Genomic DNA, 15,292 nt, shown 5'->3' with positions numbered 1-15,292 from the left:
CTCTGCCCTCCAAACACAGGAGGCTCAGGTTCAGTCCCTCCTGGAGGAATTAAGATCTGGCATGCTGTGGGACTGATTAAAAAAAAAAAAAAAAAGCAGATGGTGTTGTGCATCACAAGGGAACCACTAATGTTTGTGTAAATGAGATGAACCTCAACTTTTTATATAGTTCAGGAGATAGAATCCATTGCATACATATTTAAGGTAACAGTAATTTGTCTTCTGTGAAAAAACTTGACAACATTTTCGGCTTGGAGGAGGCAAAGATGCTACTTCCTTGGGTCATCAGAAATCCGGGTTGATTTGACACCAGCTGCCTCCACCATGCCGCCTAAGTTCAACACCAACGAGATCAGAGTCATATAGTGAGTTGCATAGTGGGGAGGTCAGCACCATGTCTGCCCTGGCCCCCAAGACTGGCCCCAGGGTCTGTCTCCAAGAGGTTGGTGATGACATCACCAAGGTAACTGGCAATTGGAAAGGTCTGAGGATACAGTGAAACTGATCATTCAGAGCAGATAGGCCCAGATTGAGTGGTACTTTCTACTTCTGACGGAACTGCTAAAGCCCTCAAGGAACTGCCAAGAGACAGAAAGAAGCAGAAAAACACTAGACACAGTGGAAACATTGGTTTTAATGAGATGGTCAACATTGCCAGGTAGATGCGTCATCCATCTCTAGCTAGAGAACTCTCTGAAACCATTAAAGAGATCCTGGGGATTGCCCAGTCTGTGGGCTGTGATGTTGATGGCTGCCACTCCCATAACATCATAAATGACATCAACAGTGGTGCAGTTCAGTGCTCTGAGCTTGAACCTGGCAAACTTCCAGCCCACGTGCCACAACTAAAAGCCCCTTGAGCTGCAATGAAGACCCAGCACAGCCAAAGTAAAAACAAAGCAAAACAAACAAACAAACAAACAACAACAAAATCCTGGTTGTGGCAGTTTTTTTTTGGCTGCGTCACAAAGTATGCCAAATCAGCGGGCTTAAACAACAAGAATGAATTGTCTGACAGTTCCGCAGGTTGCAAGTCCAAATTAAGGCGTCAGCAGCAGTGGGTCTCTTCAAGAGCTGTAGGGGAAGATCTGCTGCAGGTGGAGGGGGCAGTTTCTTCACTACATATACACTAGGTAGGTACCAGGTAGGTGCTCAGCAGGAACTCCGATCCTGGGTCTGCTTATCCACAGCAGCACGAATCTGCTTGAGGGGTTGTCATGGACCTGTCGGCAGGAGGACTAGAGGCTGGCTCAGCCCTGGACCCACGGCTTGGCCACAACCCTGCCGTGTTAGGGTCTAGGTCATGGTTCATCCCTTCCTGCTTATTTCATTCGATGGTGACGTGCTTTTTTTAGGACTTCCTACTGTACCAGCGGGGCTTCCCTGGTGGCTTAGTAGCAAAAAACCTGCCTGCCAATGCAGGAGAGGTGGGTTCGATCTCTGATCTGGGAAGATCCGCTAGAGAAGAAAATGGCAACCCTTTCCAGTATTCTTGCCTAGAGAATCTCATGAATAGTGGAACCTGGTGGGCTACAGTCCTTGGGGTCGCAAAGAGTTGGACACAACTTAGGGACTGAGCAGCAATTGCACCAGCCTGGGCAGCTCATCCCACCCAGAGATTTCCATCAGAAGCATGTCAACAAGAAAGTTCAAATTAGGCTCTAGCTCAGTGCTATGGAATTAGAATCTGTGAGCCTGGGTCCTGGCATCTGTTTATTATTTTCTCCATGTGATTCTCAGCTGAAAAGATTGTATTGACAAACCACTTTTGTTTCACACTACTGAAATTTCTGCAGTATAGTTATCTTAAACTGCATTCATAGGAGGGAGAGAGAAGAGGAAAAGTGATAGTTTTGCTTTTCCCCTTGAATACACTGTTACTGAACCAAACTTGAGTCTGCTCACATGCACACAGTAAAGCCAGTCTCCTGACACTGGGACGTGAGGAAGGAAAGTGGAACAAGGTGACAAGCAAGGAGTCCAAGCAGCTAGTGGTCAATAGGCCCCAACTCCCCCAGTGATTTTCAGGGAAGAGTTTTTAAAGATGGGGTGTGGCTGTTGGTAGGAATATAAGGTGCAGCCACTATGGAGAATAGTATGGAAGGTCTTTAAAAAACTGAAAATAGAGCTGCTATGTGATCCAGCAATCCCACTCCTGGGCATATATCAGGAGAAACCCATAACTCAAAAAGATAAGTGCACCTCTATGTTCATAGCAGTATTATTTACAATAGCCAAGATGTGGGAGCAACTTATGTGTCCATCAACAGGTGAATGGATAAAGTTGATGTGGTACATATACACAATGAAATGTTACAAAACCTTAAAAATGAATGAAACAATGCCACTTGCAGCACCATGGATGGAGCTAAATACCATAATACTAAGTCAGGTAAGTCAGAAAGAGAAAGACAAATACAATATGATATCACTTCTGTGTAGAATCTTAAAAAATGAAACAAATGATCTTATTTACAAAACAGAAATGGACTCACAGACATAGAAAACAAATTTATGGTTACCAAAGGGGAAATGTGAGGGGTAGAGAGAAAAATTAGGAGTTTGGGGTTAACATATACACACTACGACATATAAAATGGACAATCAGGACTTTCCCAGTGGTCCAGTGGTTAAGACTCTTCGTTCCCAATGCAGGAGGTGTGGGTTTGATCCCTGGTCAGGGAACTACAATTCCCGTTTGCCACATGGTAAGGCCAAAAAAATAGACAATCCTCAAGGACCTATAGCACAGGGAACTCTACACAATATTCTGTAATAACCTAGGGAGTTTCCTGGTGGCCTAGTGGTTAGGATTCCAGGCTTTCACCACTGTGGCCCAGGTTCAGTCCCTGGCCAGAGAACTGAAATTCCACAAGCTGCACAGCATAGGGAAAAAAATTCTGTATTAACCTAAAGGGGAAAAGAATCTGAAAAAAAGAATAGATATACATAAATGTATAACTGAAACTAAGACAACATTATAAATCAACTATACTCCAGTATAAAATTTAAAAAACATTTAAGTGAAGGAAGAAGAGTGGGGGAGGGGTGGTTGTGGGGTTGTGTGATCAGCTTGTGGACCTTCCTCTGATCGGCTGGTGTTGAGTCAACATCATTAACCTTCTGGTTCCTACTGGTCTGGGGTCTATATGCTTGTGACTTCTTCCACCTGATAGGGTTTTCAGTATCTGCGAAACAGCTCACAGGGCTTGGCCCAGAATATTATCTATACCCCTTGAGGAGGAACTAAAGGACGCTGACTTTGTTTAATGGTTAAACTATTATTATTTTGTCTCTTTTTGGCTGTTTTCCTTTCTTTATACATGTTCTCACTTCTTTGATTAGATTTACTGTTTGGAACTTGGAGAAGGGCTAGGAGGCTAAAATTTTCTAAAGACAAGATGCAGGGGAAGACAGGAGGAGAATTCATCCCAGAAGACCCTGAGGTCTTGCTTAATTACAGCAGCAGATTCAATCTGGGTTGTTTATGCCATTTTTGGTCAACATAGCAACAGACCCCACACAATTGTAGCCCGATTGGGCAAGGTGGACAGGGGAAGATGGGATTATGCAAATCCAGATTTGAAGGTTAGATTAAACAATCAAGGTATTTTGTTGTTCGTAGGAGACACTTTCAGGAAGACAGAAAACCAACCTTCTAATATTTGAAAGCTTGTTAACCGAAAGAGAGAGTGAATTTCTGTTTTGTTTTGAAGAGACCCAATCAGCATTGACAGTTTAAAGACTGATGAATGCAAACCTGAACTCATTTGCCTCCTAACAATTGAACGAGCGTCCACAGCAGAAGGACACAGGTCCTCAAGCAGCAGTGCTTTTCCCAGAAGTGCCCACACGAGGAGAACCAGTCCAGTAGCAGCTGGGGAGGACCTCAGACGTGGTTTGCAGGGCCTCTGAGACCTAGTCCATCTCAGAAAGTCGTGGAGAGCAACCCAGAGAGACAGTCTCCGCACCTCGGATGAACTGCTCTGACTCTAGATGACCAACTAGAAACATGTAAGTGATCAAAATACAAAATAAAACTTTGGGCACACCCTGAACAACAGAGGTACTTCTCATCAAAGTCCAAGCAATAATTCAAAAGCAGGGCTCAGAGCCGAAGTTGTGAAACAACCCAAGTGTTCGTTGACAGATGAATAGATAAAGAAAATGTAGTGTGTATGTTGATACAATTAATTCGTAAAAGGGAAGGAAACTTTTAAAATCTATACAGACAGCTTTTATTTATTTATTATTTGATATTTCTTTTTTTTACACACGGGGAAAATTCAGTAATTCCACTTTTAAGAGGAAAAGTTAGTATTTCTCTGTAGAAACAAGTTTCAGCCGTAGAGGTATAAGGGGCTTCCCAGCTGGCTGTAGCGGTAAAGAACCTGCCTGCCAATGCAAGAGATGTAAGAGATGCAGGTTCAATCCCTGGGTCAGGAGGGAGGGCATGGCAACCCAACTCCAGTATTCTTGCCTGGAGAATCCCATGGACAGAGGAGCCTGGTGGGTTGCAGTCCATAGTGGTGCAAAGAGTCAGACACAACTAAAGTGACTTAGCCTGCACGCATGCAGAAGAGGCATACGCATGCACAAGAACACAGGGGACACAGGACTACAGCCCCCCAGCCTCCCCCACGTCTAACGCCCCTGATGAGACCTGCTGGCTCTTCCTCCAGATGCCTGGAACCTGATTACTTCTCTCCATCTTTTCAGACATCCCCTTTCTGGACTTACCCACCCCCCAACTACTAACCACATCCAGGTCTCCCTAGTTCCAACTCTTACTGAATCTCCACCCCATTTTTTCACATCTTGTGGAGTCTTAGTTCCCTGTCGAGGGACTGAACCCAGGACCTCAGCAGTGAGAGCACAGAGTCCTAACCACTGGACCACTAGCGAATTCCCTCCACCCCATCCATTAGTACAGCAGGTGACATTAATTTTTTCCCTTTCCATGCAGATTGGACCGTGGCTCCTCTCCTTCACTGGTTTCCCATTGCACTTAGGATACATCTGAACATCTTCAGACCGAGGGTTTTCTTTCCTTCTTGCTCACTGTGTACCATCCACACTGGCTTTAGGGATCTAAGAAGGAAACTTTGATTTAGGCTACCACACGTCTGAACCTTGAAGATGTTACACTAAGTGAATCAACCAGATACAAATGGACAAATGTTATACAATTCCACTTCAATGAACTCCCTAGAGGGGTCAGATTCAGAGACAGAAAGTAGAAGGATGGATGCCAGGAGCTGGGGGAGGAGGATGGGGAGTTAGTGTTTGATGGGGACCAAGTTTCAGTTTGGGAAGATGAACACATTTTGGAGATGACAGTGGCAGTGGTTGCACAACAACTTGAGTGTTTGATACCACTCAATTGTACCCTTTAAAAGGGCAAACCTGCTGGGAAGGGATAAACAGAGAATCCAACACCTGAAGGATGGTTTTGGAGGATGGTCAGGAGTTGGGTCAGTGGCAGGAAATACAATTTCCCCTCAGTCTCCGGGAGAAGTGGACACCTCGGTCAAACAGTTACTTGTGTTTTTCTTCAAGCTGGTTGCCAGATTGGAATGACCAGTGACATCAGAGCTTCTGACCTTCCTGATTGGAAGAGCAGACTCCCATGGTGCTCGACGGTGGAGGTGGACAACAGTATCTCCCCAGCGCGTCCTCCACTCCCAGTTCATCCTCAGCTTGAAGAAGGGATATCACACTTGCGTTTGGCCAGGATCCAGAAGAGCTGAGACAGAACTGAGTCTAGGTTGCGTGGAAGAAGAGTTCGGGAGAAATCATGGCCAGTTGTTGCCTGAATTCCCAGTTTGAGGACCAGAGCCCCCAGTCCAGCTGTTTGGGGCTCCCCATGGAGGTGATCATCAGTGAAGAAATCCCAGGACCCTCAGGTGAGGGAGGTGGACACAAGAAGGAATTTCAGGGGGTTAACACTGGGGAGGAAGGGGTACAGAGGTCAGGAAGGAGCTCCTGTATAAGGTGTGGAAGGAAGGAGATATTCAGAAAATCGGAGCCTTGGGGAGGAGAGGACAGGAGCTGAAGACACAGAAAACCTGGGAAGCAAGAAAGGAGGTTAGGACCTGAGATCCAAGGATGAGAGAAAGGAAGAGGGGAAACAAAGGGAAGGTTCCTTTTATTTTTCCCGAGTGGGAGAAATTGCTTCTCTGGTGAGTCAATGGTAAAGAATTCGCCTGCCAATGCAAGAGACTTGGGTCCACTCCTGTGTTCTTGTCTGGAAATCCCATGGGCAGAGCAACCTCTTGGACTACAGTCCATGGGGTCACAGAGACATGACTTGGCGACTAGAACAACACAGTAGGAGAAATTATCTGCCATGAAGAAAAGATTTCAGGATCAGAAGCTGGAAAAATGGCCCCAAAATTGGGGGGATAGGTAGATGAATATCGACAGAGAAAGATGGAAAGGACAACAATCTATGAGACTGGAGAGGCTGGGTGGGGAGAGTTGGGGATGGGAGTGGGGAAGCGGTGTTTGGATTCCAAAGACAAAAGCTTCATATCGTAGCCTCTTTTCCTTTCTCAGCCCTCTGGGGCAGCTCCAGCTCCCTGCCTTGGCGCCCCGGCTCTAAGAGGAAGTGGTCAGCGGCATTTGGAGCAGAGGCGGAGGACGAGGCCCAGGACAGCTGGATCATGAAGTCGCTGAGTGGGCTCAGGATAAGGTTGAAGAAACAGCAGGTGCTCATGGTGCTGCCTGAACACCACATGGTCTTCAACAGGATGCTTGGTAAGGACCCTTCCAACCCCGCAAGCCCCTGTTCTATAATTGAAAAAAAAAAAGCTTCCAATGACTACGTTTTTCTGAGGGAGAAGAATTCCCTGCTAGCTGATGAGCTCTCAGTCCCTGGGGGACTGGTACTGATAACTCACCAGGGGCACTTAGGAATGAGGCAGGATTAGATTAGATTTAGAAATGATACTGATGGTTCAGCGGTAAAGACTCTTGCCTGCAGTGCAAGAGATGCAGGTTCCATCCCTGGGTTGGGAAGATCCCCTGGAGAAGAGAAAGGCTACCCACTCCAGTATTCCTGCCTGGAGAATCCCATGGACGGAGCCTGGTGGGCTACAGTCCACGGGGTCGCCAAGAGTCGGGTGCGACTGAAGCCGCTGAGCAGAACCCAGCGGAGGTCAGTCTTGGAGATGATAATCCTGTATGATTAGGTTAACTTGGTAGCTGCGCCCCTGAGAATTCTTAGCCCTGACCGAACCTAGGCTGTTTGAATCTACATGCCTGACATGACTGTCGGGTGAGAAATTGTGATAATTGGCTGACCTCTCCAGGTACGTGCGTGCATGACGGAGGAGCACCGGTCCCTCTCATTTGCCCCCCGGAAGGGAAGTCAGCCCCTTTCCTCGTCCAGTGAAAGGTCTTCCCTCCCCCTACCCTGGGCCACATCCCAGAATTTCCCCACTGGAGGCACCGTTCTCCCTCTTTGCTCTGGAAAGTTCTCCCGGCAGCCCCGTTCCTATTGTCTAACATCTGCCCTCTTTTCACAGAGGATCATGTCATTAAGAGATTCCTGGCCTGGGACAGAAACCTGAAAGTATCCGACAAGGTGAGTCATCACTGAGAGGGATTTCTGCTCCAGCACCTGTCTGGGGGCGGGGTGGGGTGAGGGTACTCTCTAAACCCACATTTCCACTCCCCTCCCCACCCTGATGCCTTGTCAGCAACTCCCTCTGGGGGCCTGGAGGTGTCCTCTGGGGTCTGGGCCCTAGGCAAGCTCACTTGGTGGTGGTCACCTAAGCCCCCGCTCTGCTCGGAGGAGACTCATCTTTGCTCCAGCTCATCAAAAACCACCCAGTGCTGGCTGCTCTCAAACCCACAGCCCCTGTCCTGGGAGCATCATGGACTTTTCGTCCTCTCCTCCCCAAAATAATCAAGCTCCCCCAGCACGGGGCGGGGGTTCTTCTCCGAGGGGCACCACCCCATCCCCACCTCCCACTCTTTGTGGTTGTCGTCTAGTCGCTAAGACATGTTGACTCTTTTGCAACCCCACGGACTGTAGCCCACCAGGCTCCTCTGTCCAGGGCATTTTCCAGATAAGGTTACTGGAGCGGGTCGCCATTTCTGTCTCTCGGGGATCTTCCCAACCCAGGGATGGAACCCGAGTCCCCTGCACTGGTGGGTGGGTTTTTCACCACTGTACCACCTGGGAAGTCCTCCCGCTCCCTTCTCTGTTTTTCCTCTTCTGGGATGTGACCTCTCTCTGTTTTTTCTTTCTGTCCCTCAGTATCTCCTGGCAATGGTGATCGCTTATTTCAGCAGAGCCGGCCTCTTCTCCTGGCAATACCAGAGGATCCATTTCTTCATAGCTCTGTGAGTAGCTTGCTCCATCTCCCCATCAATGCTCAGCACCCTGGGAGGGTGGAGGGAGAGGTATGGGGCTCATCCCTTTCATCTTTAAAAAAAAAAAAATCTATTTGCACTGTTTATTCTGTGTGTGAAAATGACAGGATTATAGTGGAGTGGTTTCTTTTTGAATTGAAGTAATTTTTTTCTTAATATATATATTTTATTGAAGTGCAGTTGACTTACCATGTTTCAGGTACACAGCAAGTTTATTCAGTTATACATATACACATATTCTTTTCAGATTAGTTTCCATGATAGGTTATCACAAGGTATTTTGACTATAGTTCCCTGTGTTAGTCACTCAGTCGTGTCCAACTCTGTGATCCCATGGACTGGAGCCCAGTGTTCACCACTGTACTATACAGTAATCTTTGTTTCTTGTTGCTTATTTTTTTAATTAGAAATCTAGCATTCTATTCATGCTAAGTCAAACAAGTATAGTCAAAATGTCATAAATTTTTTAGTTAGGCCAAAATTCATAAGTTTCCTAAGATATATATACATATAATTTATATATATGTATGTATACAAAAGCTTTTCTACTAGATAAAGTCTTGAGAAAGAGCATCAAAAAAAAAGATATGGAAAAATTGGAAAACATAAACTAAATAAAATGGGAAGACTGAATATGAAATAGAAACAGTGAAACAAACTAGATAAAAGTAAAAATTCATATATATATATGAGTCATATATATATGACTCATATATATATATATATATATATGAAGTATGTTTTTTATACTGTTGTCAAAACAAACAACCCTAATATCAGTCAAAAGACTGAAGGAAACAAAGAAACCCTGCTAAAAGGAGAGGAAGAAAGAGCTGACACCATCCTGCCCCCAAGTAAACAGGCTTGAGAGTTCTGTTTCCGGTTTGAATTCTTCTGTCTCACTCCTTCCCACATCAGTACCAAGTGTGACCATATTCCATTTCTGGGTTCCCACGACAAACGGCCACGATTGGGGTCCTCACTACACAACTCAAATCTGGTGTAAAACCCTCCACGCTGATGCTTCTTCCAAGTCTCTCCCAACCCAGTCAGCTTTATTTGCCCGAATATTCGTCCAAAGACACAGGTCTGACCTGTGTTCATTGGCTAATTACTCACCAAAATCAAGGCCAGAGTTCAGTGTTGGAAGTCAGCCCTCTAGACAGTCTCCATCACACTTGCTAACTGTCCTGATTCTTTATTCCTTTGTTTCACTGTTCCTTTCAAATGCCCTTCCCTCTATTTTATATTTTAGATTCATATGCTTTCTTTCCAGATATCTTTCCCATACAGATTTATCCAAAGAAAATGACCTTATCCTTAAATTGAGTTCGAACACCAAAACCTTCACAATGAATGCCTGAGATCCCTAACTTCTACATCCTACTAACACTTTCCTTAAAATCCTATTATAATGTGATGTTTTGCATTATAATAATTTCTTCTCTTCCCTCCCCCTTCCCCAATCCTGTTACACGAATCCAGTTCTTCTCAAAATACCCATTGGTATTTTCTTCAGCACAATTCTTTTCATTTTCCAACAGCTTGTTATAGTGAGTCTCCAAGGTAATCTGTATTCTATTTGGCTATAAAACATTCTTTCACTCATTCGATGAAACCTTATGAAGGGCACCCTATGTGGGTGGGGCTTCCCTGGTGGCTCAGTGGTGAAGAATCCACCTGCAATGCAGGAGATTTGGGTTTGATCCCTGGGTCAGGAAGATCCCTGGGAGAAGGAAATGGCAACCCACTCCAGTATTCTTGCCTGGGAAATCTCCTAGACAGAGGAGCCTTGGAGGCTACAGTCCATCGGGTCACAAAAAGCCGGACACAATGACTAAACAACAACAAGGTGCTGGGGAATATGAGGTGATGGGAAGAGAGACTCAAGAAGGGCTGCTGAATTAACGCATCAAAATAAGAGCAAGCCCTAAGCACATCATTTGGTAGGAAAGGCAGGAATGCAGAAATAGACAGATCGGCTCCGGCTCTCAGGAACTGTACATGTACCTACAGCCTAGGGAGCCAGGTGTCTGCACATAAAACCAACGGAAAGGAACAGAGGTTGGGATTTTGTCCTCATCAGCAAGGCGTGAGAGATGCCCTTCTGAAGGTCCCGCCCAGCAGTGGCTCTTTGGTGACCGGGGATGCTGGGGAGGGCTGGACAGGTTGTGTGAAGATGCTCAGCCCGCATCCTTTCTAGAAATCTGACCTCAGGCGAAGGCCCTTCCTGTCCTGCTCCTGACAGCCACCTGATGCCTTTTCAGCTACCTGGCCAGTAAGATGGAAGAGGACAACCACGACCCCAAACAGATCATCTTTTCATTCCTCTATGGAAGGAATCACTCCCAGCGTCCCTTGTTCCACAAACTGCTTTTCCAATTCATCTGTTCCATGAACTGGAAGATGAGGGTCACCCAGGAAGAGTGTGAGAAGGTGGGTGGGCTGTGGGGGCTTGGAAGTGGGGGTGGTGAGGAGAGGAGGGGTCATGGGGATTGGGGGAAAGAATTGGAGGCTGAACAAGGGGAGGAGAAGGGTCAACTTGGAGAGACACCGTCATTTCAAGGGGCTATTCATCTTTCCAGATCCAAGCTGCTCACCCGAGACTCTGGGTGTGGGATCGAGATCGTGCCCTCTTGCCCTGGGGGCCCGCCAGGACCACGAGGGCCTGAGATCACCAGCCTGAGGAAAGGTAGCTCTGTGTCCTCACAGATGTGGGCAGAATAATGTGTTGTTCATTGAGGATTCCAACTGTGGACCGCCATCACCTTCCAACCTGTGACTCAGGCCAGCTGGGCACACAGCCAGATGCTGACTCAGTTCCCGGCCACAGCCTGACCACCACACACAGACAGAGTACAGTGGGGTCCATGGGCGCCAGGCCTCGGGGAGAGCTACTTGTCACAGAGGCATGGGTTTGGCTGCAGTCATTTCACCCAAAACAATGGGGTCCAAACAACAACTTGATGGAATATTGGTTTTTGTGAAAAGTGAATGTTTCCAATTTTTTCCATATATTGTGTTTTGAGTTTCTCTTTTTAATTCATCTGTGGCCCTTCATCCCTCTGGGACAGCGACTCTTAGAATTTATCTTAAAGAAAAAAAAAAAGAATTTATCTTCCCCAAAGTCAATGTCTACAAATAGGATGTTAGACAGAACAGCCTACATGGTCAATGATAAAAGAGAAACTATGACTAGCTTTATTTTCATCCAAATTTACTTTCAAATTCCTTATCACCAGATCACCTGTGGTTATTTCCTCTGATTCACCATTCCTGGACCAGTCACTTCCTCTTGTTTCCCACCTCAAGTTTATGGTCAAGGGAGTTTATCAGAACCAGTGAAAATTAAGAAATGCTACCTTCAGCCTGGCTTATTACGATCGACCAATAGAGTTATAGATGTGGGCAGAGAATTAAGCAAAGGTTTGGTTTAAGTTGTAAACTAACTGTCTTAGTCCATTCAAGTTTCCCTAACAAAATACTCCAGACTGGAGATATTCCCTGGAGGTCTCGTGGTTAAGACTCTCTGCTTTCAATGTAGGGCACGTGAGTTCAGCCCCTGATTGGGGAAGTTCCATGTGCTGTGCAGTGCGGCCAAAAAAAAAAAAATACTACAGACTGACTTTGGGTTTAAAAACAACAAAAAACACATGCCCTTTTATAACGGCAGTAATCTCATTCATGGGGACTCTACCCCATGACTTAATAACCTCTCAAAGACCCCACCTGCAAATACCATCACCTTGCTGTAGGTTAATTTCTCTGTCATGTCCAACTCTTTGAGACTCTATGGACTATAGCCCACCAGGCTCTTTTGTCCATGGGATTGCCCAGGCAAAAACACTGGAGTGGATAGCCATTCCCTTCTCCAGGAAATCTTCCTGACCCAGGGGTGGAACCTGGGTTTCCCGCATTGCAGGTGGATTCTTTACCGTCTGAGCCACCGGGGAAGCGTAGTACCATCACCTTAAGGTTTATGATTTCAACATAAGAATTTTAGGGGGACACAACATTCAGACCGTAACACTAACCAAGTTTAGGAGTAAGTATTACTTAAACATTAGGATCCAGGCTTAGGATTGGGGATCAGGCATCCGGTCTTATGATTCATAGTGTTGACTTTTTCATAATGTTTGTAGAATGGTTAAAAGTTCAGATTTTAAGTGGTGCAAAAGGACTGAGGTGAGTTAAGACTACAGCAGCATTCTCTGAGTGCCAACTCCCTGAGCAGAATCACCTAGAATCTTGGCCATAAAGCAAATTCCTGGGCCTGACCTTCAGTCATTTCTGGAGTCGGGATCACCAAAGTCCAAGAATCACACTTGAAAACACTGGTTCAGGATTGGGGTTTAGAATGGAGAGTTTGAGATAAAACTGGGATTATTAACTAGCCTAAACTCTGGTTAGAATTGGCTGAGAATGTAAATAATCTTTCTGTAATGATTTTATTTAGTTACTTATTTTTGTCCGTGCTGGTTCTTTGTTGCTGTGAGGGCTTTTCTCTAGTTGCAGCGTGTGGCTTCTCATTGCAGCGACTTCTCTCGTTGTGGCGCTCAGGCTCTAGGGCACTCGGGCTTCAGCAGTTGTGTATGGTTTAGTCGCTCCTTGGCACGTGGGATCTTCCCAGATCAGGGATCAAACCCATGTTCCCTGCATTGGCAGGTGGATTCTTTACTACAGAGCCAGCAGGAATGCCCGTAAATAATCTTTATATCTGGAGAGTCACCGCTTTGAAATCTAACACCCTAGGTCTCTCACTTCCAGATCACCCAGAGGAGATGCAGATTTTCAAGAGAAAGTCAACCCAGACACTGATGACAGCAGCAAGGAAGGACACGAGAAGCCTCTGTGCAGATATGGGAAAGAACCCAGCATCTATTAGAATGAACTGGAGAGAGTTTTCGGTCGTACTCCTAGGAGCAGAGTGTGCTTCCAGGAGTCTTTGGCGGGACAATAAGAAATCAGGATTTTTTTCAGGTTCTCTTCTTTCCTAAGGCACCACCCCAATTTTCAGATTAATTCAAATCTCCCCTGAGATAGATGTTGGAGGCCCCATTTTTATACACTTGTTTGCCCTAGTCTAGATTCACTTGAAGGTGAAATGTAGAGGCTTGGAATAGGAAGGAATTACTTTAAAATATAAAATTAGAGCCATAGCATCATGATAGATGACTTAAAGTTTGCCATCATTATCACTGGCTTATTTTGAGAATGTTGCCTGTAAAATTATTGTATTTATTTTTATATATCTACTTTAAACAACATGTTTTGAAAACATGTTATTCCTACAGTTTTGTGATGGATATTATAGTTGTTGCGTATAGGTAAATACAAATTTGTATACATTTTCAAGAGGCTTTTGTGTTTTTAATCTATTGTATTTACATAATATATTGATTCTACTTGTAGCTAGGTGGGTTATTCCTCCTAACTTTTGTAAACATAAATTTTAACTTCTAAAGTTCTTATTATTGAATTGTGGAAATTCAGCTGTAATTTTTTAAAACTTGTCTTGAGACGTTTGTATGTAATTTTAGATTATTGAAGAGGATAATGCTGTGAAGTTTTTAGGGAAATATAATAAAGATGAAACTCTTCTCACAGGCATGATGTGTGTGCTCATTATCAGTTTGGTTTGCCTGTTTGCAGTCAAACGAGATGTTATGTCGCTTAATGGTGTGATTATCCAACCACATTTCTTAATTCTGAAAAATAGTCCTGAATTATTTTCCATGTAGAAAAAGCAATAGAAGATGAGGCAGATCTCACATCATTAAAAAATTCAATACTGAGAGACAAGTGCTGGGTAAAAGGAAAAACAGCTTTATTGAGGAAGCCGGCAACACTGCAGAGAAGTTGTCTTCACGTCCCAAAAAACCAGCTCACCCCTCCCCAGGTTTTGCTCGAGGATTGTAAAGCAAGTAGAGGAAGGGGCTACATGCTGAAGAGCCGGTTATGGGGTGAGTCATCCGTTCATGGACATTCTTTTCTTCTCTTGGTAATTTGAAATGAACACCATCAACCTCCAGGCAGGAGACCCGGAGACTTTGCTCTCTCAATGCAGGAGGCCTGGGGTTTAATCCCTGGTCAGGGAACTAGATCCCATATGCTGCAACCAAGAGTCTGCATACCACAACAAAGATTGAAAGTCCCGTGTGCTGCAGCTAAAGCCCAGGGCAGCCGACTAAAATTTTTTTTTTAAATGCCTTGGAAAAGCTAGATCTCCTTTTCCCTAGAAGGGAAAGGAAGGTATCCTAGACTAATACTCTGTTATTGCCAAGCTCTGTTTACTAACACTTTAATTAGATATCTCACAAACGACCAGAAGCAGACATGATAACTGCCTTCCCTTGGTTACCACAGTTGTCTGTGGACATTTAAGACTTAAAGCACTCAAGGAAAATATTATGGCTTTGTGGTAAAGAATCTGCCTGCCAATACAAGAGAGGTGGATTCAATTCCTGGGTTGGGGAAGATCCTCTGGAGGAGGAAACGGCAACCCACTCCAGTTATTTTTGCCTGGAAAATCCAAGGACAGAGGAACCTGTCAGGCTACCGTTCATAGGGTCGCGAAGAGTCGGATATGACTGAACAACTCAGCATGCACAAGGAAAATATTAGGGCACCAGGACAGAAAAGGCAAGATGCCTGAAGAAGCGGTGACATTACAGACATTCCCTTAAATTAAAAGGAAATTTGATTCCCGCGGCCAAGAGGCCCATCCTCGCAATACAGCACTTCTTCACAACCTGATGAGGTGAAGACACTTAAGACGTTCCCTTAACTTCATGGGCCGTGGAGACTTCTGGGAAATAGAGTCCTGGTATTTGCCCGGTTCCCGGGGGCGGGCTCTGGCAGGCGGACTTCCGGCGTCCTCCAGCGCTGGAGCGCCTCGTCCGGTGTGCGT

The 15,292-nt window shown here is 45.3% G+C and overlaps 1 protein-coding gene and 1 pseudogene across 1 annotated transcript; both read left to right on the top strand.

Annotated features, from left to right (window-relative positions):
- The first annotated feature begins 324 nt into the window (after nucleotides 1–324).
- On the top strand, nucleotides 325–860 carry LOC136157329 (large ribosomal subunit protein uL11-like; annotated as a pseudogene).
- Nucleotides 861–5,797: 4,937 nt separating this feature from the next.
- On the top strand, nucleotides 5,798–13,294 carry LOC136157328 (speedy protein E4-like). Its single transcript, XM_065919250.1, has 7 exons — nucleotides 5,798–5,906; nucleotides 6,559–6,759; nucleotides 7,530–7,588; nucleotides 8,267–8,352; nucleotides 10,650–10,818; nucleotides 10,968–11,074; nucleotides 13,150–13,294. Exons 1-6 carry the CDS (start codon nucleotides 5,798–5,800, stop codon nucleotides 11,052–11,054), a joined length of 711 nt encoding a protein of 236 aa, XP_065775322.1. The 3' UTR covers nucleotides 11,055–11,074; nucleotides 13,150–13,294.
- The last annotated feature ends 1,998 nt before the right edge of the window (nucleotides 13,295–15,292 follow it).

The sequence above is a fragment of the Muntiacus reevesi genome, chromosome 2 (assembly GCF_963930625.1).
Source record: "Muntiacus reevesi chromosome 2, mMunRee1.1, whole genome shotgun sequence".
Lineage (NCBI taxonomy): Eukaryota > Metazoa > Chordata > Mammalia > Artiodactyla > Cervidae > Muntiacus > Muntiacus reevesi.
This window is presented reverse-complemented; position numbering and strand designations above follow the sequence as displayed.

Bases quoted from the DNA above. Each gene is read 5' to 3' on its own strand.
- LOC136157328 (XM_065919250.1), top strand. From the start codon at position 5,798: ATGGCCAGTTGTTGCCTGAATTCCCAGTTTGAGGACCAGAGCCCCCAG. The intron at 5,907-6,558 runs GTGAGGGAGGTG...TTCCTTTCTCAG, and splicing joins AGAAATCCCAGGACCCTCAG to CCCTCTGGGGCAGCTCCAGC. The intron at 8,353-10,649 runs GTGAGTAGCTTG...ATGCCTTTTCAG, and splicing joins ATCCATTTCTTCATAGCTCT to CTACCTGGCCAGTAAGATGG.